At 42.9% G+C, this 24248-nt stretch overlaps 2 protein-coding genes across 4 annotated transcripts; one reads left to right on the forward strand and one right to left on the reverse strand.

The window, feature by feature from the left end:
• Nucleotides 1-503: 503 nt before the first annotated feature.
• Nucleotides 504-15278, reverse strand: DYDC1 (DPY30 domain containing 1). Of its 3 annotated transcripts, none has more exons than XM_082720136.1 (7): nt 15118-15278; nt 11920-12082; nt 11365-11466; nt 4832-4924; nt 3466-3522; nt 2891-2995; nt 504-585 (listed from the first exon to the last, which is right to left on the reverse strand). In XM_082720136.1, the coding sequence occupies exons 2-7, from the start codon at nt 12064-12066 to the stop codon at nt 556-558; spliced, it is 534 nt and encodes a 177-aa protein (XP_082576262.1). In that variant the 5' UTR covers nt 12067-12082; nt 15118-15278; the 3' UTR covers nt 504-555. The 3 variants fall into 3 exon arrangements, with proteins under 3 accessions (XP_082576262.1, XP_082576263.1, XP_082576264.1); XM_082720137.1 differs by having other exon boundaries at nt 11920-12079; nt 15118-15226; XM_082720138.1 differs by lacking the exon at nt 3466-3522.
• DYDC2 (DPY30 domain containing 2) lies at nt 15277-24026 on the forward strand. The gene is made up of 5 exons (XM_082720139.1): nt 15277-15365; nt 19239-19429; nt 20018-20174; nt 20530-20652; nt 23807-24026. Exons 3-5 carry the CDS (start codon nt 20028-20030, stop codon nt 23939-23941), a joined length of 405 nt encoding a protein of 134 aa, XP_082576265.1. The 5' UTR covers nt 15277-15365; nt 19239-19429; nt 20018-20027; the 3' UTR covers nt 23942-24026.
• The last annotated feature ends 222 nt before the right edge of the window (nt 24027-24248 follow it).

Here is a 24248-nt window from a genome sequence, read left to right on the forward strand (position 1 = left end):
TTTGTCCAGCGAGAGCTTCCCCCAAATAGCAGCACCAACACTTTGGCCCACTGGCTGCTCCAGAAGAGAGGCTGCTTCTCTCTACCCCAGCACTTCGCATCTTTCCCTATCCAGCCCATTACTAAGCATGGACTAATGGTCTTACAAAGTATCATTGCCTAGCAAACTGGGGAAGTCTTTGCAGTCCACTTAGTGGGGGAAGGTGGGATATAAAGCAAGTTGAACACTCCCCAGCCCTGCACTGGTGGCAGGCCCTCTCTCTCCTCCCAGACCAGAACTTGCACCTCAACAATCTTGTTCTCATGCAGACACACATGCTCTTTTCAGCTCATCTCTCATTTGTCCCTTTCAGTAGCTTGGGCAAACTCTCTCTCCCGCTCTCAGAGGAATCCTAGGAATCACAAATTGTATTGGGGAATCCAGAACAGCCTTTTAACACTACCCTTGAAGCCCATCTATAAAGCTGTCTTTAGAGGAGAAAAAATACAGTAGGGAACCTCATGTTTTGAAACTTGAAACAAGCAGAAAGATTTATTGCTCTTAGGTTGGTTGGTCCTACAAATCTTGATCAATGTTTAATGCAACCTAAAAGTAAAACAAAACATAAATATGCTTTAATACAGTTAGAGCTGTGACTGTGTAAATGAAGCTTTTTTGATAGTTTCAAATTATTTCAAGTAAGATCCAAGCAAATGTTCTCAAGCATTTGTTAACCCATCCTTTCTTCTATTTCTCTTGCTCCCCTTTCTTATTGTTATTCTTCCTGAATCCACCCTTTAAATGATGGAATTTCTAATGCATTCGCCTGAGCCCCATTCTGCAGTCTGCACGCTCTCCTAGGTACCTAACTCCCTGCATCTCCTAGCCCCACACAGCCCATAGCTCGTAGCCTATAGCTGCTGCGCTCCTATCTCCCACCTGCTGCTCTCTCCCGTCCTCTGGACAGCTATCCCACATCAACTGGCCTTTAGCCAATTACATCTGCCTATCTCAGGGTCACCTGACATTCAACACATCTACAACTGAAGCCATCATTTTCATGAAACCTACCTCCTCTCCTTAAATTCCTCAACTCAACAAATAGTTAAGCTCTTAGTCCAGTTGCCCATGGCAGAAATCTGGGCATCCCCTTGACTTCCTTCTGTCCCTCCTCCTCCCAGCCAACATCGAATCCATCCTGTTCTCCCCATCTCTGCTGTCTACACCCTGGTCCAAGCTCTGGTCATCCTGCATCTGGAGAGTCATGAAACCTCCTAAGTGGTCTCCCTTTTCCACACTTGCCCACTCAAATAGTCTCTCCCTTCTCTAAAATCCCCTCTCCACCGCTCTCCACCCTACAGAGAGCCTTTCAGCGACTCTTGTTGCACTCGTCCTACAGAGCACAGTGTCATGTGACCTTTAGCCACCTCTCCAGCTTTGAGTCACACCTCGCAGCTCCGTGCAACCCAGCCTTTGAGCTGGGCTACGCCAGCTCCTTGAAAGCATCCTGCTGTCTCCATCTGCTGCACTCAGCTCAGGCTACCTCTTCAAGCATCATTCCTTAGGAAGACTCATCCAAGCCAGGTCCCTCCTCTCGGAGCACCTGCCCCCGGCCCACAGCCCCCAGAGGGCAGGAACCCCATCTGTTCTGTTCATTGGTATTCGCTGCCTGCCTGCATGATACCAAAACACAGACATTTAATGAAAGTGTCTCTACTGACTCATTAGGACCAACTGCTTTCTAATAGGCCTCCAGTGACATCCCAGTCTGCGTTATTGCCCTAGCCTCCTAACTGGTGTCCTCACGTCTCTCTCTCCATCCTTCCCTCTGTGCTGCCACATCTGGCCTTTCTAAAATGCTGCTTGGTGATTGCATCAGCCTCTACAGCCTTTAGGATCAAATCTACATACTGGTCTGGGCACAAATTACCAAGTCTTTCATGGCCTGTTCTTCCTCCCTCTCCTGCCTGGTCCCTTCTCCCTCCCTGCCTCACACCTCACTCCCCCTGGGGTGTTTCATACTGGCTATGCTCTCAGACACTCCTCCTCCCACTCTCAGCAACCAGTCATCAACTTCCTTCAGGAAACCTTCCCGGATAGAGCTCCTCCGCTGGGCTGGCTGTCCCCATTTTGTCAGCGTACATGGTTAGGTCACTAAATATACCCTCTGCCCCGACAGTCCTGGTCTACGCCAGCGGATCTGGCTTAGTTATTAACAGCTCACCTGTTCACTCTCAAAACCTATGCTCTGGCCAATAAATCACTTGATCATTCAAGCAAAGACTATTAACTGCTTGTACAATTGTCTGTTTCCCCCCAGACTAGGTCAATAACTATGTGTTTTATGCCCAACAGCATCAGGCACAGTGCCTGGTACGTAGAAATCACTGTATGTTTATTACGCAAGCATATAGTAGAAAAGCACGCATTTTTCATTAGCATTTATATCTGGTTCTAGTGTTTGCCACTGAGAATCAACTAGCTGGCCCTCCAAATTTAACTTAAAGATTATGTATTTCACCAAAGGATTTTAAGTATTTATTTTGAACAGATTCTGAGATTTTCAAAGCCTGAGTCCAAAATATATACACTGCCCTCTGCAAAAGGGCACACTATGACCTCAACACTAGGTTCTAGCTACTTTCCCATCAGTGCTGACACATTTGCAAGGACCCAGACCTGTGCCCACCCTGACCCTTGTGGCCAGCAGCACACATTCACAAAAGAGCAGAAAGCCCAGCAAGAACAGATGGTCAACACCCAGGGAACTGATTGTCTTTCTCTGACACTAAGGGCCCATTTGCCAACAAACTCTGGTCTCTTATGCACTAGGCTTTCCCAAAGTCAAAATACAAAAACAAAATAAAACAAAAACCTGTTTTTCACAACACACTTTGTTAAAGATGCTTACATCAGATAGCATTGGCTCATCAAGTTCTTCCACTCTGCTCAGGTTAGGTGCCCCATATCGATCGCTAATTTCAGCTAGTGTTTTGCTTGCGTCTGATGTGACATCCTACAATCATTAAAATTCTTTTTAAGTTTAAATGAGTTCAAAATTAAGACACTCATTTTCTTTTGATTTCAATAATGTCTGAATTATAACATCAAACTTTAATGTTAATGGAATGAACCAATACCTGTTACTAGAGAGAGAATTCTAGAAATAAATGCTAAAACTTAATTAAAAAGCACATTCAGAAATTTAAGATATATCATTGTAACTAAACATATGGTCAATAAATATCTCATGACATTTTTGTTTTTAAAAATACAAACAGAAACTGAATGTCCCATTTTTATCCACTTTGAGGTTTTGCTTTAAAGCTTATCATACTTGTGAATTATTACTAGAACACAAACTTAGACTATCAATTTTTGCACTTTCCTTATTAAAAGGTTTAGTTACTCATGCATCAATGTTAAGTTTTGCTTTCCAGGACACTCATTCATTTCACTTAACACAGAATACCTTTTCCTTCTCACCTCTGAATGTGAACTATCTTCACTCTTAGCTATATTTTCTGTATTCATTCTCATCTTCTATAATATATAAAAATGAAGAAAAATATTTGAACATACTTTCCATTTTGATTCCATATTTAATTTTCAAGAAATTTTTTAAAAGATTTTTAAAAATTTTATTTATTTGACATAGAGAGAGAGATCACAAGTAGATAGAGAGGCAGGCAGAGAGAGAGGGGGAACCAGGCTCCCCACCAAGCAGAAAGCCTGACACAGGCCTTGATCCCAGGACCCCGGGATCATGACCTGAGCCAAAGGCAGAGGCTCAACCCACTGAGCCACCCAGGTGCCCCAAGAAATTTTATTTTTAAATAATGCTATGATCAATTTAATAGCAAATAGGTCATGAGTAATAAAGGGGTGATCTGAATACATTTAGTACAAAACTGTAGCCTGCAGTCTCATTTAACATTGGCTACTAATAGAAAACCATGTTTTATTTATAATTAAACACGACTCTTTTTAAAAAATGAAATGACCTGAAAGGTTAAACCTGAGGTCAAATTATTAGCCGATGAGACAAGTGATAAAACAGAGACTTTTCTTCTGTCATTTTACATCACTGAGTCTTCACTGAAGACAAAGGGGATCTATATCTCCATGTATGTATGGGCACGTGTGCATGGTGTGAATCTTTGCACCCTACGGCACTCAGACTAAGATAAGCTCAGCATCTGTGTTTTTGTTAACGATGTGTTTTTTTTTTAACTATGTATAGGTCTTTGAATTTATCTTTTTAAGAATATCACTTTTTTAATTCAATTCAGCCTTCCCACTTTTAAAAAAGTGCTTTAAATAATTATGCTCTCATCTAAGCCAGGGGTACACATATTCTACAAGACCTATTTCTGTTTTTAACTTTAATTATAGAATAAATAGAGGAGTCACATTTGCATGAGAGAGACTGGCTGGGGGCGCCTGGGTGGCTCAGTTAAGTCAAATGCCCTCACTATTGCAAAGAACTTAACCTTGAACATCAGCTACCACAGTCAGGAACAACTGTGCCTGGGCTAGAAGGTTGCTTCCATCACCATGAGAGAACTCGGTGGCTCACAAAGCAGTTTCCCACAAACAATCGGTAGCTGATCCTTACAACAAACCAGTGAGATACTGCTAGTAAAATTAGACTGTTACCCCTATTTTTCAAAAAGGCAAACTGAGATTGAAAAGGTTATAAGACTTGTTTCAGTCACACAGCTAAGGTGTGGTACGTCTCCGAATCCCACATATGACAGTTGCAAGAAACAGTTTGAGGATTCTATGAGGTTTTAAATAAAACAGACTTTTTAATAAAACAGACTTTTTAAAAAATAAAACTTCAAATTACCTTCTCTAGTTCTTCTTGAGCTCTCCGTAGCTCTTCTATTCTTTGTCTCTCTTTTTCTTGCATTTCCAACTCCAGCTGGAATGCCAGCTGTTGCTGAATATTCAGAAATAAATAAGTCATATTAGCTTCAGATCAATTGCAAGGAATTAACTCTAATCACTCTGAAAAGTCCCAGGATAATTAAGTTTATACCCACCTAAATTTCAGACGCTTACAAGAATAAATGATCACAGCCACCTAATACTTAAGCTTTTACAAATATTTCCTGAAGTCTAACATAAAAGAGGAAACTTCCTTAATTGCTAATTTGTAGAAAAGCACAATTTGTGCAAAATCAAGTTATTTTTTCTGTTCTTCTTGAAGCAACAAATGAGATTGCAGTACTTTTTTTAGATAAAATCCTTTCAAGCATAGATGGGTATTCAAAGACCCGAACCTTAGTTGCAGAAGAGTGGATGAGAAAATCTTAAGTATATTATCCAAAACTATAGATAATCAAAAATGTATTGGTCCCAACTCAACATACATGTCACACTAGAATAAGGGTCAGCAAACTAAATTCTGTGGGCCAGATCTGACTCAGTCCTGTATTTGTACAGCCCCTGAGCTAGGAAAGGTTTTACATTTTTAAATGGTTGAAAAATACTGAAATAATATTAATATTTCCTGATACATGGGAATTACAAAAAAATTCAAATCTTGGTGCCTATAAATAAAGTTTTATTGAAACACCATCATGTTTGTTTGCTTACTTATTGTCTGTGACTATTTTTGCACAATAGCACAGTTGAGTGGTGGCAACAGGGACCATAGGTAATACTCTCATCACTTTGCACTGGTGCTCAAAATGCTACAAATCAGTGACTCCGTTTTATCTCAACAGTTCTTGGAGTGCCACGGTATCCCTACACCATGACATTTTTTAAATTGTTGTGTACCCATCACATCATAACAAGAAAAGAAGTGGACTTTGAATATTGCCCTTTTAAGATACAGTGGACAGTATTTTATTACCAAATTAAATAGCAAAGTATGGTGTTTATTATGAAGGATACTTTACTAAAAGAATGCAATAGCAATGTTACCAGACTGAACACTTACCATCACAGTATTCTCAACTCACATGAAAACAAAGGTCAGAAATAGTAGACTATTTTAAACAGGATTATTTCATCACAGTAAAATTTCTTCATGAAAATTAAAAATAAAAATGAGGTTGCAATGAAAGCAAGTTTCCAAGTGGTTCATTTGTTAGCCAAGCAAAGAAGTTCATTTCCCAATGACGATTTAATTAAAACGTGTTTGATTTCAGTGTTCAGAAAAATAATAATAAACTTAAATTAAGATTATTAGCTTTTTGGAGAAAACAGTTGCTCAAAGAGTTGTGACACCAGGAACAACACCGGGAGCATCAACAGTCGCATAAAAACGAGGCAAATTATTTTGAGCAATTTTCCTTGGCTCTTGGTACGCAGACAAATGTTCCCAACGCTGCTCAGCTATTGTCATTTACTACTATCAATGCTGAATTTGAAGGGACTGAAAGATCAGCCTCTATGAATAGTCAAGAGGTATTTTCTTAGTTTTCTTTCTTTTTTTTTTCTTTCCCTTCCTTCCTTCCTGCCTGCCTTTCTTCCCCCCACCCCCTTGTTCTTTCTTTCTTTCTAGGGAGGGCTTGTTCTTTCTTTCTTTCTAGGGAGGGAGTGGAGTGCGTGAGCACATGGTGGTTGGGGAGAGAGGGAGAGAGAATCTTAAGCTGGCTCCACCCTCAACGGGGAGTCCAGCCCGAGGCTTGATCCCACAACCCTGAGATTATGACCTGAGCTGAAGTAGAGAGTCAGATACTTAACCGGCGGAACCACCCAGATGCCCCAAGAAATATTTCCAAAGAAGTTGAGAAACATTGAAAGACCCCTGCCCTGGAAAGTCCCCTCCCCTAGAAGATAGATAGGATAACTAACCGCTTGTTTGCTTTTCTGTGAACCGCTGGCTTTTAGGCGTAAATTAGGTTATTAATTGCTTATTAATTGCTCTTTTGCCCTTCTGTAACTGCTTGGCTTATAGAAATAATAGAAGACGCCATGATGGCATTCCTACCTTCCCGCTTCTTGTTCCCCCTCCCTGCCTCTCTCTTCGCGCGCGCGGGTCCCCAAAGCCAATCAGCAAACTCCACGTATGCCTTTTTCAAAAGTTCTAACTGTCAACCAATCAGTTGCGCCCCACCCAAAACTTGTTTGTACCTGTCTATAAAAACCCGGCACCACCCCAGCCAGGTGTGCTCAGCTAGCAGGAGCTGCTGACCACCCGCAGGCGCGCGCTGACCACCCGCAGGCGCCTGCGTAACAATAAAGAACCTCTTGCTGATTGCATCCAGTGGCAGTGTTGGACTCTTGGGTAAGGGGATCCGCGGGTCTTTCAACATGAATTCAGTACAACCAGCAGTGAAATCTGCTAAGATGTGTCACAACCAGTGGTGATAAAAATGTATGTGGAACAGAAAGAGGCTTTGTTGGACAAACTTACAGAGCTTGTGAAAATGCAGTGTTGAAAGCCCAAGAGTATTCATTGTGTTATTCAACAGCAGACACTCTGCGGAAAATGCTTGAATCTCTCATGTGCTACTGAGCCAGCAGTGCCAACAGCGTCTTTCATTCTCTCTTATGAATGCAACCGTCATCAGTTTTGCAGATTTTTGTCAGAGAGAGAAAATGAATATATCTCGGCTCGCCCCAGCACACAGCAGTTGCATATGGCTGCACAGGGTGACGGGTTACTGTGCATTGTGGGGCTCGGGACCAAGACTGAAATTTTTTGGAATGAGAAGACTCATTCTCAATCTCTATTATCAAACCTGAAATGGCTTTGCATGTAAGCTTTACTGCAGGCTTAATAATGTTTTTAGATCAACTCAAACTAAACTTACAAGGCAAAACAGCTCTTATATGGAAAACGTAATACTTCGGAGAAGCCATTTCAACAACTAATGTTTGAATTGCAATGTCAAGCTGCTTTATACACTTGCCCTGTGGTCAAAATTTTTTTTTTTTAATTTTTTATTTCTTTTCAGCGTAACAGTAACCATTGTTTTTGCACCACACCCAGTGCTCCATGCAATCCATGCCCTCCCTAATACCCACCACCTGGTTCCCCCAACCTCCCATCCCCCGCCCCTTCAAAACCCTCAGGTTGTTTTTCAGAGTCCATAGTCTCTCATGGTTCACCTCCCCCTCCAATTTCCCTCAACTCCCTTCTCCTCTCCATCTCCCCTTGTCCTCCATGTTATTTGTTATGCTCCACAAATAAGTGAAACCATATGATAATTGACTCTCTCTGCTTGACTTATTTCACTCAGCATAATCTCTTCCAGTCCGGCCATGTGGTCAAAATCTTAAACAAGAAACTAGATGCTCCTCTCCCCCAGTTTCCACACAAAATTGGCAGCAGGTGTATTTCCCGAGCTCAGACTATAGGCCCAAAGAATTTTGTGGCCTTGACTTCAGTGTGAATGAAATTTCCATATCTTCAAATCCAAGTAACTGTGTAACTGAGAAGCTTTTACCAACCTTCAACTGGAAGTGATTAATCTAGGAGGTAATGACATGCCAAAAGGCAAAACAAGATAAAAATCTAATAGTATTCTACAAATGCATTCCAAGAGATAAATATGGTCAAAATTATATCCACACGGACCGATATCAGCATTTGGCAGGACCAATCTCTCAGCTATTTTCAAAGAGGAAATACTAAAATCTCATTAAAGATCAGCATTAGCGGATAAATGTTTTCAATCAATTTTGATGATAGGGAACACTAACTTTGAACTCCAACTAAAAGAAATGTTATCTCTAAGAAAATAATTTAATTCTCTTAAGCATTAAGCCTATGTTCCAAATGGAAAATTGTACTTAATTACTATTTTAAAAAAATTTATTTTGTCAATATAACTTTTGTGGAAATTTATTCTCTCTCGCTGTATCTACATAATATAACCATAATACCTACATGTACCATTATGTCTTTCAAATGCATTATTAAAAAATAATACATTTTTATAAATAAAGAGATAATAAACAGTCATTATTATTTACTTACAGAGGGTTGTTAAAGGGAATTTTCTGGTAATCTTGAATTATCCACATTGAGATAAAAGTGATGGGCCAGGTCGCTGAAGGGCAAGAACATGGCATTTCGATCCACTTTCAGATATTGGTGGAGGAAGTGAAATGACTAATCTCAGAACAGCAGTGCAAAATGCAATTGTGAAGTACCAACCACACTGGTCAAGAGAACCAGTTTCTCAACATTTTCTGGAAAACTTCAAAGCTCAGTCCCTTTCTTCACACAGGAGTAAAACCGTTAGGAATATATTCCAAAAAATCAAACAAACCAAAAAGCTTTTACTTCCTCAGTGAGCTCATAGGTAGAAAATGTCAGTCAAAGTCCTTCCCTGTTCATAGGGTTCTGGGTTTACTGGAGAGTGTCCTAAACTTTCAGGGCATTTCAAGTCAGTGGCACCAACTGAGAACAACAGGGCGGGGACCAAAGTCCTGATGCCTCAACTCACTTGACTCAATGGTGGACTGAGAGCTCCTGTCCCTTAGCATCTCTGGCTCACTCTCTCTTAAGCTCTTCTCCAGTGGACCTTCTCACCACAGGCTCCTTTTTCCTTCTCTCATCTATTTCTGGCCACCACACTGTTTCTTTCATGGGTCATAAAATCTTCTGCAGAATGTTGTTGCATCCTCCAGTCTGGACCCAATGCTCAGGGTTCAGTGCACAGTGGAGCCCTTCCTACTGATACAGGATACAGCGAGAGAAGTGCTTGATTTCTACTATTGCCCAATTTTATCGAAGTAAGATGAAGTAGATGAGCCAAGGAAAGTCAAGTGGCCCCACGTTTGTGATAGAATTATCCTAGAGAAGGAGAGCTGCTGAGAAGTTCTCCTCATTCTGAGAGACTAGATGTAGAAGCTATAAGATGAAGGACAGATTCACACTCAAAGGGGGCAATTTTGTGGCAGATGCTCACCCATTTGGATGATTGTCTGACACCCAACTCAACATTCTGCAAACTCCGCATAAGAATAAACCAAGTGACTGAAAAATGAAGATTCAGGAGCAGTAAAGTTTTCAACAGCCATATCTGTCTTGGATACCTAGAATGTTCTACCTCTGTGTCAGGGATAAGAGGTTAGACAGAGAAGCTATTTGTCATGTCTATATTTTCCTTTTTATCCACACACCCAAATAACAGGCTTCTTTCCCTTTTACAACTGTATAGACTGGAGTTGAGACTCTGGGGTTAAGTACTAAATGGTAGAATGATGGGGATAACAAATTTAGTTCAGAAGCTCTCCATAAATAAAATTAGTCCAAAAGTCACTCTAGAACTTTCCCTATTTAGTTTATAATCCATGACTTATTCCTGAAACCATTCTCTTACCAACATTTTCAGCTCCCCAATCCTGCTATCCTAAACCTACTTCAATCAAAGGGTCTGCCCCTTCCACATCATCATTCAAATCTCTAGGCTCAAGTGGAGAAAAATCACAGAATCTTAAAACCAAACCAAATGGCAACATTATAAATGCCCAGTCTCTAACTTGACAGGTTACTCAATGCTACCAAGTAATGCTAAGTTTCCTGGTCAACTCTACCATTCTCCAAAGCTACCATTTCAAACCCTCCCTACTCTCCCCACACCCGCCACTTTACTTCATTCTTGGAAGATGATCATGGTTCCTACTTCATAAAGAAGAAAGAGTCATAAAGAAACTGTTTTAAACCTTGTGCCACAAAACCTATACATCCACATGTACCTAGACCATCCTCTCTCTATCCCGCCTCCCCTTTATTTTTTTTTAAGATTTTATTTATTTATTTGACAGGCAGAGATCAGAAGTAGGCAGAGAGGCGGTCAGAGAGAGGGGGAAGCAGGCTCCCCACTGAGCAGAGAGCCCAATGTGGGATTCAGTTCCAGGACCCTGAGATCATGACCTGAGCCGAAGGCAGAGGCTTAACCCACTGAGCCACCCAGGTGCCCCTCTCCCTATCCCTTAACATCAACAATCCTCTCCTCTCTGCTCCTTAAAAACAAAACAAAGCAAAATAAAACAAAACAAAAAAACCAATCTCCTTCCCTGAAAATCTCCTTGAAAGCATTACCCGCACTCACCATCTCCACTGTTGCACCCAACCTCATGCATACTGCTCCCTCCAAGGTCACCAGTGGTCTTAAATGAGCACTTTGCCCTCTTGCTCTCACTCAACCAGCAGTAGGCATGGTTGACCCTTTGGGTCTCTCCCCTTAGCCTCCACAAGAGCACACTTCCTGGGTCTTCCTCCCACCCCACTGCTGCTATTTCTCCAGCAAAGATGACACAGATACAGAAATACAGAAACATGAAGATATAAGAGAGCCATTCCTAACTCATTAGAGATGGGGGGGCTTTGCAACACTTGGGTTGCACCACACTGAGACTGACACCGCTAACTCCGGTCACCCCTAAACTCCCGCCCTTGTCTTGTCTCACCTGCTGGAACAGGAGCTCTTCTGCTTTGAGCCTCTCCATCATCTCCCGCTCTATCACAGCTAGTTCTCTCTCATGCTCCAGGTCGGCCATTTCCTTCCGTCTCTAGCAGTGTTTAAAAACAATGTCACGTGCCTAATTTGAGCTAGAACAATTTGTAGAAACAATCTTGAAAGTGTGTTAATCACCAAGAAGAGGGAAAGGGGAAGCAAATTTTACTCTACCCCATTTAGAAAATGTGTAATAATTTGGGGAAATGTGTGTTTTTTTGAATAAAGAGCATAAAATTAAAATTAAACGTTGGGTATGATCACAACTATGTACAGAAAAAGTCTACAAATACATAGGCAATCCGTAGGAAAAAAGAAAATACCTAAAAATCTACAAAGAGGTAATCTATGGAGTATTTTTTCTTCTTTTTTTTTTCATACTGTCCAAGTTTTTCATAATAAACATACTATTTTTATAATAGAAATAACATTGGACTTTTTAAAAAAGGAGACAAATGGAAACAGCTATCTTACTCTTCTAATTTTCTCAGAGAAGATCTCTACTTACCAGTTGTTCCATGGTCATGTTTTCCTTATATTTGTAAATCCACAATCCTAAATATTCTATTGGATCCACTGGGCGAATTCTTGCCACTTCTGCAAGACCTTGAATTAGACATGTCCCAAGGCACTTTTGAAGATACCTTGACTCCATTTCTCACCCCTGACTTCTAAAAGGTAAATGTTTTGCATTAATGCAGGGAATGTTCAATAAGGACAATAAAAGTAGACTCCAGTGAGGCCAGCAAAGCATTACATCCTGTTATGGGCACCTCCCATCAGGGATGACACAAGCAAGCTGGCTCCATAAGGCTTCTGGCAGTGTCCAAAGAGAGTCCACAGATGTCACAACAGCTACCACGAAGATGCATTTTCAAAATCCTGATGGGCTCTCAAGGCTAAGAGTCAGAAAAGAAGAGCAAACAAAACCGCCAACCAGCAAAGGGAAGGAAATAATAAAGATTAAAGCAGAAATAAATGATATAGAAACTAAGCAACAGCAACAAAAAAATAAAGAGAGTCATAAAAAGGGATACCATCATTACTGTGAGATGGCTACATGACAAGCAATGCATGTCTCACTCCATCCTCACAATGTGGGTGATAAATCAGTGTCATTACCCCTGCTGTGCAGAAGAGGAAGCCCAGACACAAAGAGCATATTAGTCAACATGGTGAACATGGGATTATACCCAACTCTTGATTCCAGAGTCATTATCTTAATGACACCGATGATCCTCCCAAGCCACGAGAGTCAGTGGCTTGACCCTCAAAAAAATACAAAAGGCCATGAATCTCTAAGGCCAAAGAATAAAATTAAAAAAGAATTCAGCCATCAAAGAATAGCATATGAAGCTCCTCACACTTTGGCCCCAATTTCTTCTCAGGCTCACCTCCAGACATCTCTTCTGCCTGCAGCATATCCTGGGCTTTAACCCCACTTAACATTCTGCCATTCTGCCATTCATACCTTGCCCACTTCCATCTCTAAGGCTTTTGCACATAATGATTCCTCACTATCTCCCAGCTTAGAAAATATATCTCATCACCTGCAAGATGTAGGTCATCTCTCATCCCCTGAGCCTTCCCAGGCCATGCAAAGGAGATCCTCCTTCTCCAAGCAACTCACATAGCACCTGTCATGCAACCTGAGAATCATCTGTGTACACACACATCTGTACTCCCAAGACAAGCTCCTTCAGCTCCTCACGGAGTGTGTTTCAGTCACAGGGTGGGCATGCTGGCTCCCCATGGAGGAAAGTGAATGAGTTTCTCCACTCTCCCAGTAATGTTCCCGTCTATCCAGTTATTAAGATGGACAGGAATAATCTTAGACCAGATGTTAAGGAAGGAAGGAAGGAAGGAAGGAAGGAAGGAAAATATAGAAACTACTGTACTTCAAGTGCTTTGAAAAAACTGAGCACCCTCAAATTATCTTTATGGAATCTAGTTGCTATTCATTATTCAACAAATACATGCTGAGTACCTACTATAGGTCAGGCATGAGCCGAATATGAAAGAGTAGAATGCCAGCAGGTCTAGTCCTGTCCCTGGAGAAATGCACTGAACATTCTGCATAAAATTTCAGAAACAACAGCCTCCTGAGGTTCATAAAGTCCAGTAGTGTCTCTCCCATTTGATGGTGGTGCATGTATAAATGGTATAGCCCCCCACAGAGAGGAATTTGATAATATCTAGAAAATTACATAGGTTTTTACTCTTTGAACAATCTATCTCCCTTCTCAGATCTTAACTTGAAAAAATATGGAGTGGGGCATCTGGGTGGCTCAGTGGGTTAAAGCCTCTGCCTCCGGCTCAGGTCATGATCCCAGAGTCCTGGGATCGAGCCCAGAGTTGGGCTCTCTGCCCCGCGGGGAGCCTGCTTCCTCCCTTCTCTCTCTCTGCCTGCCTCTCTGCCTACTTGTGGTCTCTCTCTCTGTCAAATCAATAAAATCTTAAAAGAAAAGAAAAGAAAAGAAAAGAAAAGAAAAGAAAAAATATGGAGTGATGCTTATATGCATGTAGTTACGTTGCACCGTTACTTAGAATAGTCAAATTGGAACCCCATCCAAAAACTCATCCCTAAGGGACTGTTGAGATACAACAACGCAATGGATTACTGTGCATATAAAAGACATGAGGAAGATCTTTGAAATAGGGAGTGATCTCTAGGACATAGTGTAAGGTGAGGGAAAAAAGCAAGGTGTAGAAATTATAGACAGTATGCCACCTTTTGTATTAACAGCAGTGGGTGAAGGAATGTGTATGTGTGTACATAGATGTAGTCATAAAAACTTAAACTCTATGAACTGGCACGAATGAACCGAATTCCTTTTCAAGCTGGCATTTCAAGCTGGTTAAGTATGTCTTAACCATACAGAGAAGAGGATTATTGTATTACAAACCAGTTTGAGACACAGTATCTTCCCTGTGCTTCTGCAATGGGACATACTCTACAGACAAAATAACTACAGTGACATCTCAATGTCTTTTGAAAAGGTAAAACAGGGAACAGATTCCTGCTGCTGTTCAGGAAAATAATACACGGGAAAAGGACCAAGTCCTCAAGGGAAAAACCTCTGGCCTAAGAATAGATCCCAACGAGTGTGGGTCTCAGATCTATGGGTCTAGATTAACAGAACCCAGGTAAACTCGTTACTTAGCTTCTCGTGTTTCCTGTCCATGAAATGGCGATAATACCCATCTGACAGGTTGCTGTGAAGAATGTTATTTTTCATATACACAACAGACATCTCGGGTCAAGATAAGAAAGCCCTTTCCCAGGGAAACAGCTGCCTCAAGCCTGGAGAAGTTGTCACAAGGAACAGAGAGAGGTCCTTTGTCCATGCCTAGGAGAAAGCCGGCCAGCCTAGTGGGAAAGGAGGGGATTTGGGTAGAGTTGCCAGATATAGCACATAAAAATAGGGGATGCACAGTTCAACATGAAGTTCAGAGAAATGAGGAATAACGTGTTAGTACAGTGTAGTATGATACAAAATCATTCGTTGTTTATCTGAAATTTATAATGAACCGGTGTCCCGTGTTGTATCTGGCAACTCTCGATTCGGGGCGCTTGGGTTCGTTTTCCTATCCTGGGTCTGCGGAAGGGTCTCCCGCCTTCCTGGTCCCCTCCACCCAGCGTGGCGAGGCCAGCCGAGGAGACGGGATGGAGGAGGAGGCGGCACTCCCCAGGCGCTACACAAACCTCTCTCCGCCCGAAGAAGCCGGGGCGTCGTCTGCGCCCCGCACCACTCGCAAGGCCCAACGGCCCAAACCACGGTGCCCGCGGGATCCCCACCAAACTCCCAAGTCCCGGTCTAGGCGAAAGGCGCCTGCGCTCTCGGTGCGCGCACCCGACGCGTGCGCGTACCCTCGCTCCGCGAGTCGCGTCCCGTCGCTAGGCAACGAGCGGGCGCGCCTCGGAACTGTCCAGGGGCTGGGGCGCGCGGAGCGGTGAGCGCGGGATGGGGCGCGGGGAGAACGCGCGGTGGGGAGCCGGAGGCTCGGGAGTGGGACGACGGGCAGGGGAGCTAGCGCGCGGCGGAGAGAAGGGGCGCGAGAGTCGTGGACAGACGGCGCGCGCGGGGTATGGCGGGGGCGCCCCACACAGGAAGGACCGTCAGGGTGGGCGAGCAGAGACTTACAGCCTAGAGGCTGGGAGGAGGGGGAGGCCGAGAAGAGGAGTCGAGCGGGAGGCGCTGGGAGGAAAAGAGGGGCGGCAGGGGGCCACCTGCCGACCTACGGCGGGAAATCCCCCAGCCTCCGGCCAGAGGAGACATTCCCCGTCCCCGGGAGTTCGATGGCCGCGTATTTGCACGGCTTCGCACCTTTGAGATTCTGGTGACCCCTGCTTGGTTTCTTTCAGAGCTAGCTCAGGCGCCCGCACCTCCGGGGAGCCGCCCAACCTCCGCCAAGCCAGAGCCATTGCCATCTTCCCTGATCCAAGTGTTTTGTGTACAGCACTCTGCTAGCATTTCCCACGTTCTGTTTTAATTTATGTTGGGCAGTGCTGGGCAGGAGAAGCCTCCCTAAGCGTTGTGGAGGCAGTAAGTACCAGAGTGGGCGCTGACAGATGGACCCGCCTCAGAGCCTTCACTGGATTAAGTCAAAAAAATATTTCCTGAGCACCTACTGTGTGTCTAGCACTGGGAATATAGTGTGAACAAAGACCACCTCAATGCTTTTTGCCCTGCCTACTGAGTTGGAAGTCGGTGAACAAGGAGGGGCAGTGTAAGCTGACTCTGGGAGGAGCTCTGGGAAAAAGAAGCCCCTACCCCCTTGGTAAGTGTGCAGGGCGTTTGCGGAGAGAGGGCTGTAAATGGCATCCCTTTGTTCCCCTCCCTCTCCTGGCCTCACACTGCAGCTCTGTTATTCTGGCTCTACTGATTTTGCAACAACTTTTAGTAACAGTCAGGTCCCCTGCTTCATTGAGACCATTGTTGAAAAGTGCCATTTCGAGCAAGATGCTTTCTCCAGAAAGGGTTTGCCACAACTCAACAGAGAAGCAGGCATTCGAGGGTTAGAAAGTGGAGAGCGTTTCCAGAATGCAGAGTTGGGGATTCCACCCTCTGGCAAGGTTCTCCTGCGGTAAAGGCAAAGTAGATCTGTAACTGAATCACCTAGGGATTTTGTTAAAATGCAGAATCTGAATATGTAGGTATGGGGGTGGGACCTGAAAAGCTGCATTTTGTCAAGCCTCCGGGTGAGGAACGCTGCAGATCACAGACCACATTTGGAGTGGAAGGGGACTCAATCTCGGACCCTGACATCATGACCTTAACTGAAGGCAAACGTTTAATCAACTGAGCCACGCATGTGCTCCCCAAACTTAGTGGCTTTAAACACATACTCTCTTGCAGTTTTTTGAAGCCAGAATCCAAAATGAGTCTTGCAGGGCTAAAACTAAAGTGTCAACAAGGCTGGTTCCTTCTGCAGGCTCTAGGGGAGAATCCATGTCCTTGCCTTTTCCAGCTTCACAGGCAACCCACAGTCTTTGGCTCAAGGCCCTGAATGACATCACCTTTTCTTTTTCAACTTCCACCATCACATCTCCTTGTTCCTTGTCTGACTTTACTGTGTTCCAATTATAAAAACTCTTGGGATTACAGTGTACCTTCTGCGATAACCCAGTATCATCTTCCTAAATCAAAATCCTTTATCACACCTGCAAAGTACCTTTTGCCAGACAAGGTAACAGATTTCATAGATTCCAGTTATTAGGACTTAGACACTTTGGGAAGCCATTACTTAGCCCTACTACACTGTGTATTTCCAAAGAAAAATTACATTTTCTCACTCATATTTCAGCGAGTCAAACCAGGATATTTAACCTTGATACACTTTTTGTGGGGCAGAGGGTGAACTGCAGGAAAGAACATGAGGGCAAGCAGGGGGAGGGGCAGAGGAAGAGAGAGAGAGTCTTTTTTTTTTTTTTAAGATTTTATTTATTTATTTGACAGACAGAGATCACAAGTAGGCAGAGAGGCAGGCAGAGAGAGAGAGAGAGAGGAGGAGGAAGCAGGCTCTCTGCCCAGCAGAGAGCCTGATGCGGGACTCGATCCCAGGACCCTGAGATCATGACCTGAGCCGAAGGCAGAGGCTTAACCCACTGAGTCACCCAGGCACCCGAGAGAGAGAATCTTAAGCTGACTTCACACTCAGCACAGAGCCTGACGTGGGCCTTGATCTCACAACCCTGAGATCATGACTTGAGCTGAAATCAAGAGTCAGATGCTTAACAGAGTTAGACACTAAGCTCCCTAACCTTAATACACTTCTATTATGTAATGTACAATTCACATTCAGTTTCCTCAACGACACTTCATAAAATTCTTTTTTCTGTTTCAGACTCAATCCAGAATCATGTGTTCTGTGCATTCATTAGGCCTGTTTTTGGCTCCTTTGATCTGGAATGGTTCCTCCTCTTTTTTTGTCTTTCACGATCTTGACATTTTTAACAGTGCAGACCAGTTGCAGACTGTCTCTCAATTTGGCTTTGTTCGTATTTCCTCAATTAGATTCAAGTTTTGCATTTTGGGCAAGGAATCCACAGAGAAATATTTCATCCCCCTAAGAAGTGCATCTCATCAGGAGACACATGATGTCACTTTGTCCCTTTGTTAGTGATGTTTCCTTAGATTGCTTGCTGAAGGTTGTATCGGGCACGTCCCAGCATTGTAAAGTTCCTCTATTTCCTTTTGGAATTAATACATAATTTGTAGGGAGAAACCTTGAGACTATACGGGTATCCTATTTTTTTTTAATCAAATATTCATTCAGTTTTAGTCCTCACTGAGGATTCTGGCTTGATGCAGTTATACTATGATGGTTAAAAATGTTAATTTTTTAAACACTCCATTATTCTTCCCATGTTTATTGGTTGACATTCTACCCTTAGAACTGGCCTTCTCTCCCATTCACTCATTTACTAATCTGTTCTTACATTGATTCGTGGATTTTTAAATTTTACCCAATTAATTATAATGCATTAGAGTCCATGTTTATTTCAGTGGTCTAATTGCCCCAGATTGGGCCAGTAGCAGCCTAATCTGCTGGTTCCTGTGTCCTTAATTGCTTACTTTCTAGCATTTTTTTTTACTTTGTGAGGCAAGAAATGTTCCAGGCTACTTGGACCTCTCCTGCCCCAAACTTGGAATTCACCATTTCTCCAAGGAGCCCTGATGGCTCTTAAGTGGTAAAGGCTATTCCAAAGCAAGTTCCCTATAATCACTGTGTTCATTCGTTGCTACTTAAGTGTTTTTGCCTCTAGGCTTTTGCAATGGAAAGAGCTAGGAAATACATATATATTTTTTCTATGAGTATCTATGTATCTTTCCTTCCTTAAACTGAAAAACACCTCCAGAAAATGTTAATACTAGAACTGAGACTTTATTATTCATTTTATTGTTAGCTCTTGGACTTAAAGTATGTAAACTTCAGAAATATGGAGGTGACCAGAAATACGATGTTAGTCCATTGTATGTCACAGTCTTCCAGCGTAATAGCTAATATTTATTTAACATGTACCAGAGCACCTGGCTGGCTCAGTCAGTTAATAGTCTGTCTTCAGCTCAGGTCATGATCCCAGGCTCCTGGGATCAAGCCCTGCATTGGGCTCTCTGCTCAGGGGAGAGCCTGCTTCTCCCTCTCCCCGCCCCTCCTCTCTGTTCATGCTGTCTCTCACTGTCTCTTTCTCTCAAATAAGTAAAAATCCAAAATATGTATATTTTATATACCATGTGCCAAGCTAAGTGCTTTACCTCTGTTTGTTATCTCTTCTCACCCCTGCAATTATGAAGCCCATACCTTTATTATTTTTTTCTACAGATGAGAAAACCAAGGCTCAGGGAGACTGGGTGACTTGCTGAAGATCACACAGCTAACAAGCGGCCGTACCAGGAGGGGAACTCAGTCTGTCTCTTCCCAGTCTGTGTTCAGACTGCAGCTCTACACCGCCACGCCTAACCTATCGTGTGACTCAGGCTACACTGTCTCCAGCTCCTGAAATCCGATTAATAGTAAATACTGGGGCATCAGCTCAATCTCCACTAGTTTCTTGCTTCCTCTCTAGAGTAAAATAGTGTGGTACACCCTGGCAGAACCTGTGACCATGGGTAGCTACGGTGCCTGCCATTCTCCCTCCCCCTCCTCCCCAGGGCTTTTCCTTCTGAAATAAATAAACATCACTTATCCATGTCACAGAGGAGTATAGCTTCCAACCTCACAATAGCACAGCTTGCTGGGTCCTTAGAGCCCCCCCTGGGGACCTCCTGGTTGCGTAATTATATCCTCCCTACTCAAGGGTAGAGATTTGTGGGTAAGTGAAGACCTTAGCCACCCTTAACCACCAGTCTATCAAGCTCCTCTCAGGCCTCAAGACCCCCAGGACCTATTTTCTGACCCAAGACAGGGGGAGAGCTTTTTTAAAAAAGTCCATTTGAATGTAAGAGCAATTGGCAAGTATGTATTTGTTTCTTTTGGGAAGGGTGGCATCTGAAAGTAGCTCACATTTATCCTGAAACGGATCTGAATTGACTAGAGTGTGTCTATCTTAAAGACCAGATTTGATTTATAAAATAATCTGACTCCGCTATGCTGTTTCTCAGGCCCACAAGGATGGAAACTGACTACCTGAAGAGGTGCTTCGGAAATTGCCTGAGCCAGGCACTGGCAGAGGTGGCGAAGGTTCGGCCCAGTGACCCCATAGAGTACCTGGGTCACTGGCTTTATCATTACAGGAAAACCGTTAAAGCAAAAGAAGAGGTGTGTGTGTGCCCAGAGTCATCTTGGGGAGGGCTTTCCAGCTTTCTCATGGCAATTTGAAATCCAAAGTAAGATGCCAGAGCTCGCCCAGAGAGCTTCTTGGTTTATTTGACTTGTGAGATCCCTTAGGCCTAGATATTCCTGAAGCGTGGAGAGTCTGGGGCTGAAGTGGGAATCCAGCTAAGAGGAGTTGTGGGATTGGAGGGTTTGGACCTATGAGCAGGCAAAAGCTGGTCACAGGAGCAAACTCGGGAGGTCCTCAGGGCCCTGGGCCTGTGGTCTGTCCCAGTGAGGGCAAGCCTGTTAGTACAGGTTTCCCAGGGGCTGACCTGACTCCGCTCTCCCCTCACCCCAGGAGAGCCAACGGGAGAGCCAATTGAAGGAAGAACAGGGTAATAGCCTCAAAGAAACCGCAATGACAGAAATGCTGAACCAAGAAGAATGTCAGATTCATCAGAAGTGTGAAAAGTGTGACAAGGTAGGGAGGAAGGAACCCAGCAGGGGACAGGAGCACACCCCAGAGCTGGATCCCAGGAAATCCACCGGCCAGCGAGGCCACAGCACCCAGTGCACCGAGGTTCCCGGAGCTCGCTTGTCTCCATCTTCTTGGGGTTATTTGTAAACCGGTCTCATCGGCAGTCCTGGCCGACGAAAAAAGGAAGTGTTGAAAGGCAACTCCATTTTCGATTTCAGGAAGTACCTTAGCTGTTACTGGTTTGAAAGAATCGGGTTTCTTTAAAAATCTTAAGTCACTCGGAACTAATATATTTCCTTACAAGATTCTTTGAACCCTTTTCAAAACTTATTCAGTATTTCAGAAACCAGATACAGTTATCAGTATATAAGTTAGGTATATTATTTTATTTATTATCTACTATTAAGTGTTCTAGTTACTGTGTGCTATTTAGTCATGTATCAAGGCACAGATGCCGTCTCTGCAGTGCTGTAATACTGGTCATAAATTATTACCTTCTTGTAGTCGGAAACAGCTGTGTGTTCATGAACCTGACAAGGGTATCTTTTATCTCCCAGGACTTTTGCCACCATCTTCTGAAAAGCACCTTTTGCTGATTTTGTGCTTTCTCCAAAGTGCACCATACAGAGACAGGGAATCGACTCACGGGGCTTAAATATCTGACATCTTTCCAACTATCACTATATCCTGTGCATTAAATATCCTGTGCATTAAAATCTCCCACGCAGTTTCATACAATCCGCTGGCTTTTGCTAGTTTCCAAAGCCACCTTTGATGAAGAGACATGAAACTGTTTAACTTATGTATACTCACCCTAATATGCTCGGCTCTCCTCCTAATTAATTCATATTTGTTGTTTAAGTCTGGATGTTTTATTGGTAAAAGAGGTCAAAGGAAAGGTGGTTTTGTACTACTGTTTTTCACTAGTCTAAAGTGACAAAGTGAATTCACTCAGGAATATTTCATTCTTTGGAACAGGTGCTGAGAGTTGGAAGAGGGGAGGGCATGACAAGGAGGTTGTGATCTCCTTGCCTCCCTTGTCACCCTTTCCTAACACCATGCTTCCCTGTTAACAGAAATATCAATATATATAAGGCAGGGAAAGACGTCCAAAACTCCACCCTGGTTTCATGATGCCTTTATTGAAGAAAACTTTGGTCACATTAATGTTTGGAATTGTCCAAATGAGTTGTGCCCAGGATGTTTTACACCCTGTAGCAATATTCCTTTGCAAGATTTAGATGAGTAAAAGGTATGCTGTTCCCTTGCCAAGTGTGAGACAAAGGCCGTTGTCAGGGAAGATGGGAATAAAAGCCAGCAGGATACCTAGACTAGGAGCAAGTTCTCACTTCTATGAAAGAACTCATATGCAAATTGTGATTATGGAAATTGATCTTTTTTTTTTTTTTTTTTTTTTTTTTTTAAAGAAGGAAACAGAGATGCCCAACAGGGATCTTAAAACAAACTTGCCTGGCTAGGGAGAACTACTCTTATAGTAAAAAATGGGAAGAACTGGGTAGAAGATAAAGAAGTGGAGGTCCCTCAAATAAGATGAGATTCTAAGTTCTTATTTTTTTTTTGGCTCAAGGCAAATTACAAACTTTTCCTTGCTCCTGGTCATTTTCAGATTTTGAGTCACTAGTGTTATTAAACCTGGTCTCACGTAGGCCCAGGATGGGTTGCATAAAATTTCAGCAGGCCTGCTGATGGGTTTTTATGTCCATACTCAAAGCTTTGCAAAATTTCCCTTCATATCTTAAAACCATCATTGCTTGCATTTGGCTTAGAAAGCCTTTGAGTACCCCTGATTGAATACCACTGGTCCAGGGGATGTGTCAGAAAGAGGAGTAGAAACAGCACTGTGTGGGGTAGAGATCATATCCAATTATAGCACTCAGGAAGAGATGTTCAGAGGAGGCAACATGTGAGTCAGACCTCAAAGAAAGCTAGCAAAAGTTGCCATTGTGTTGGTTTCTCTTTATTAAGTTGAGGCAGTTTTGAGTAAGTAAGCCATGATCCTAAGTTTGAAAACAGTCCCTTTGTTTATAAAGCTGTAGCCATATGAATGTTTTACAAACACATTCTTACGGAGTCAGCACATATATTTATTGCCTATAGTTAGAAGGGTCTTGCTGATCACATGGGCAATTGCTCCACAGACCTCTCTGCAGTGCCCCGCAGGATCCACTGGACACGGTATCCACTGGACAGGGCACAAAGATGGAGGTAGAAGTAGCTGGGAGAGTGTAGGCTCCAAAGATTCCTCCCTCACCAACTACTACAATCACATAGCTGCTAGACTGCGGGATATCCTCTTACAGCTCATTGAGACTGAATATATTTTTTCGGTCTTTTTTCTCTGTTTCAGTTTAGATCATTTATTTTGATCCGACTTCAGGTTTACTGACCTCTTCTCCTGCAGTGCCCAGTATCCCACTCAGGGATTCAGTGAATTTTTTCATTTCGAATATTGCACAGTTCAATTTTAGGATTTCTATCTGGTTCCTTTCTGTAATTTCCATTTTCTCTGCTTATCTACCTTAACTTTTCACTCGTTGTGCCCATTTTTTCTCTTTTAAATGTTTGAAAATATTTTGTCATGGCTGGTTTAAGTCCTTGTCCATCAATTCCATGATCTTTGTCATTTTGGGTTCTCTATTTTTTTTTTAAGATTTTATTTATTTATTTGACAGAGAGAGATCACAAATAGGCAGAGAGGCAGGCAGAGATAGAGGGGTAAGCAGGCTCCCCGCTGAGCAGAGAGCCTGATGTGGGGCTCGATCCCAGGACCCCGAGATCATGACCTGAGCCAAAGGCAGTGGCTTAAGCCACTGAGCCACCCAGGAACTCCTGGGTTCTCTATTTTATCCTTCTTTTCTAGAATATGGTTCACGGGTCTAGGAATTATTACTAATGTGCTGAACATTGTAGATGATACTTTGTAGGGAGTCCAGATTATGTAGTTTTCCTTTAAATGGTGTTGAATTTTGTTCTGGCAGGCAGTAAAATTATTGGTGAATTATCTTGTTCCTGATTTGCCTTATGCTTTGCTAGAGCTGATCTGTTACGATTTAGTTAATAGTCTTGGGCATGAAAATGGCAGTGTTGTGTTCTTTAGTCTCTGCTAATGACTCTTTCACTTTTTTGTTTTGTTTAGCCACTGACATCTGTAGCTAGTTCCACAAAGAAGACCGCATTCATACAAGAGAACACAAAACCCCTTGAGAAGGATGCCTTGAAGCAGGAATCTCTGCCAGGTACTTCCAATATGATTCCAGGAATGCCTCAATAGAGTCCCTCTCCAGAGTCTTCTGGCCAGACTGGCAACTGTGTCAAAACTCCCCAAGAAATAAATTCCCAGGCTCTTCAGCATGAAATTGCTACTCAAATGCATCCTGGTTCCAAATCTCCTTCTTAAGTTATCAAAAGGTGGATGATTTTCATGATGCTTGTTGTGGAAGGAGGTGTCTTACAGGAACGGACTCTCCAGCTAAAGTTCTGTTCTGGTGGCCTTGATAACTCTTACTCATGTAAGCATTTGAACTACTGATAGGATAAAATAAACTCATAAGAATTTCAAATTTTTTGAGATTAGACAG

Source organism: Mustela nivalis, assembly GCF_964662115.1.
Source record: "Mustela nivalis genome assembly, chromosome: 2".
Lineage (NCBI taxonomy): Eukaryota > Metazoa > Chordata > Mammalia > Carnivora > Mustelidae > Mustela > Mustela nivalis.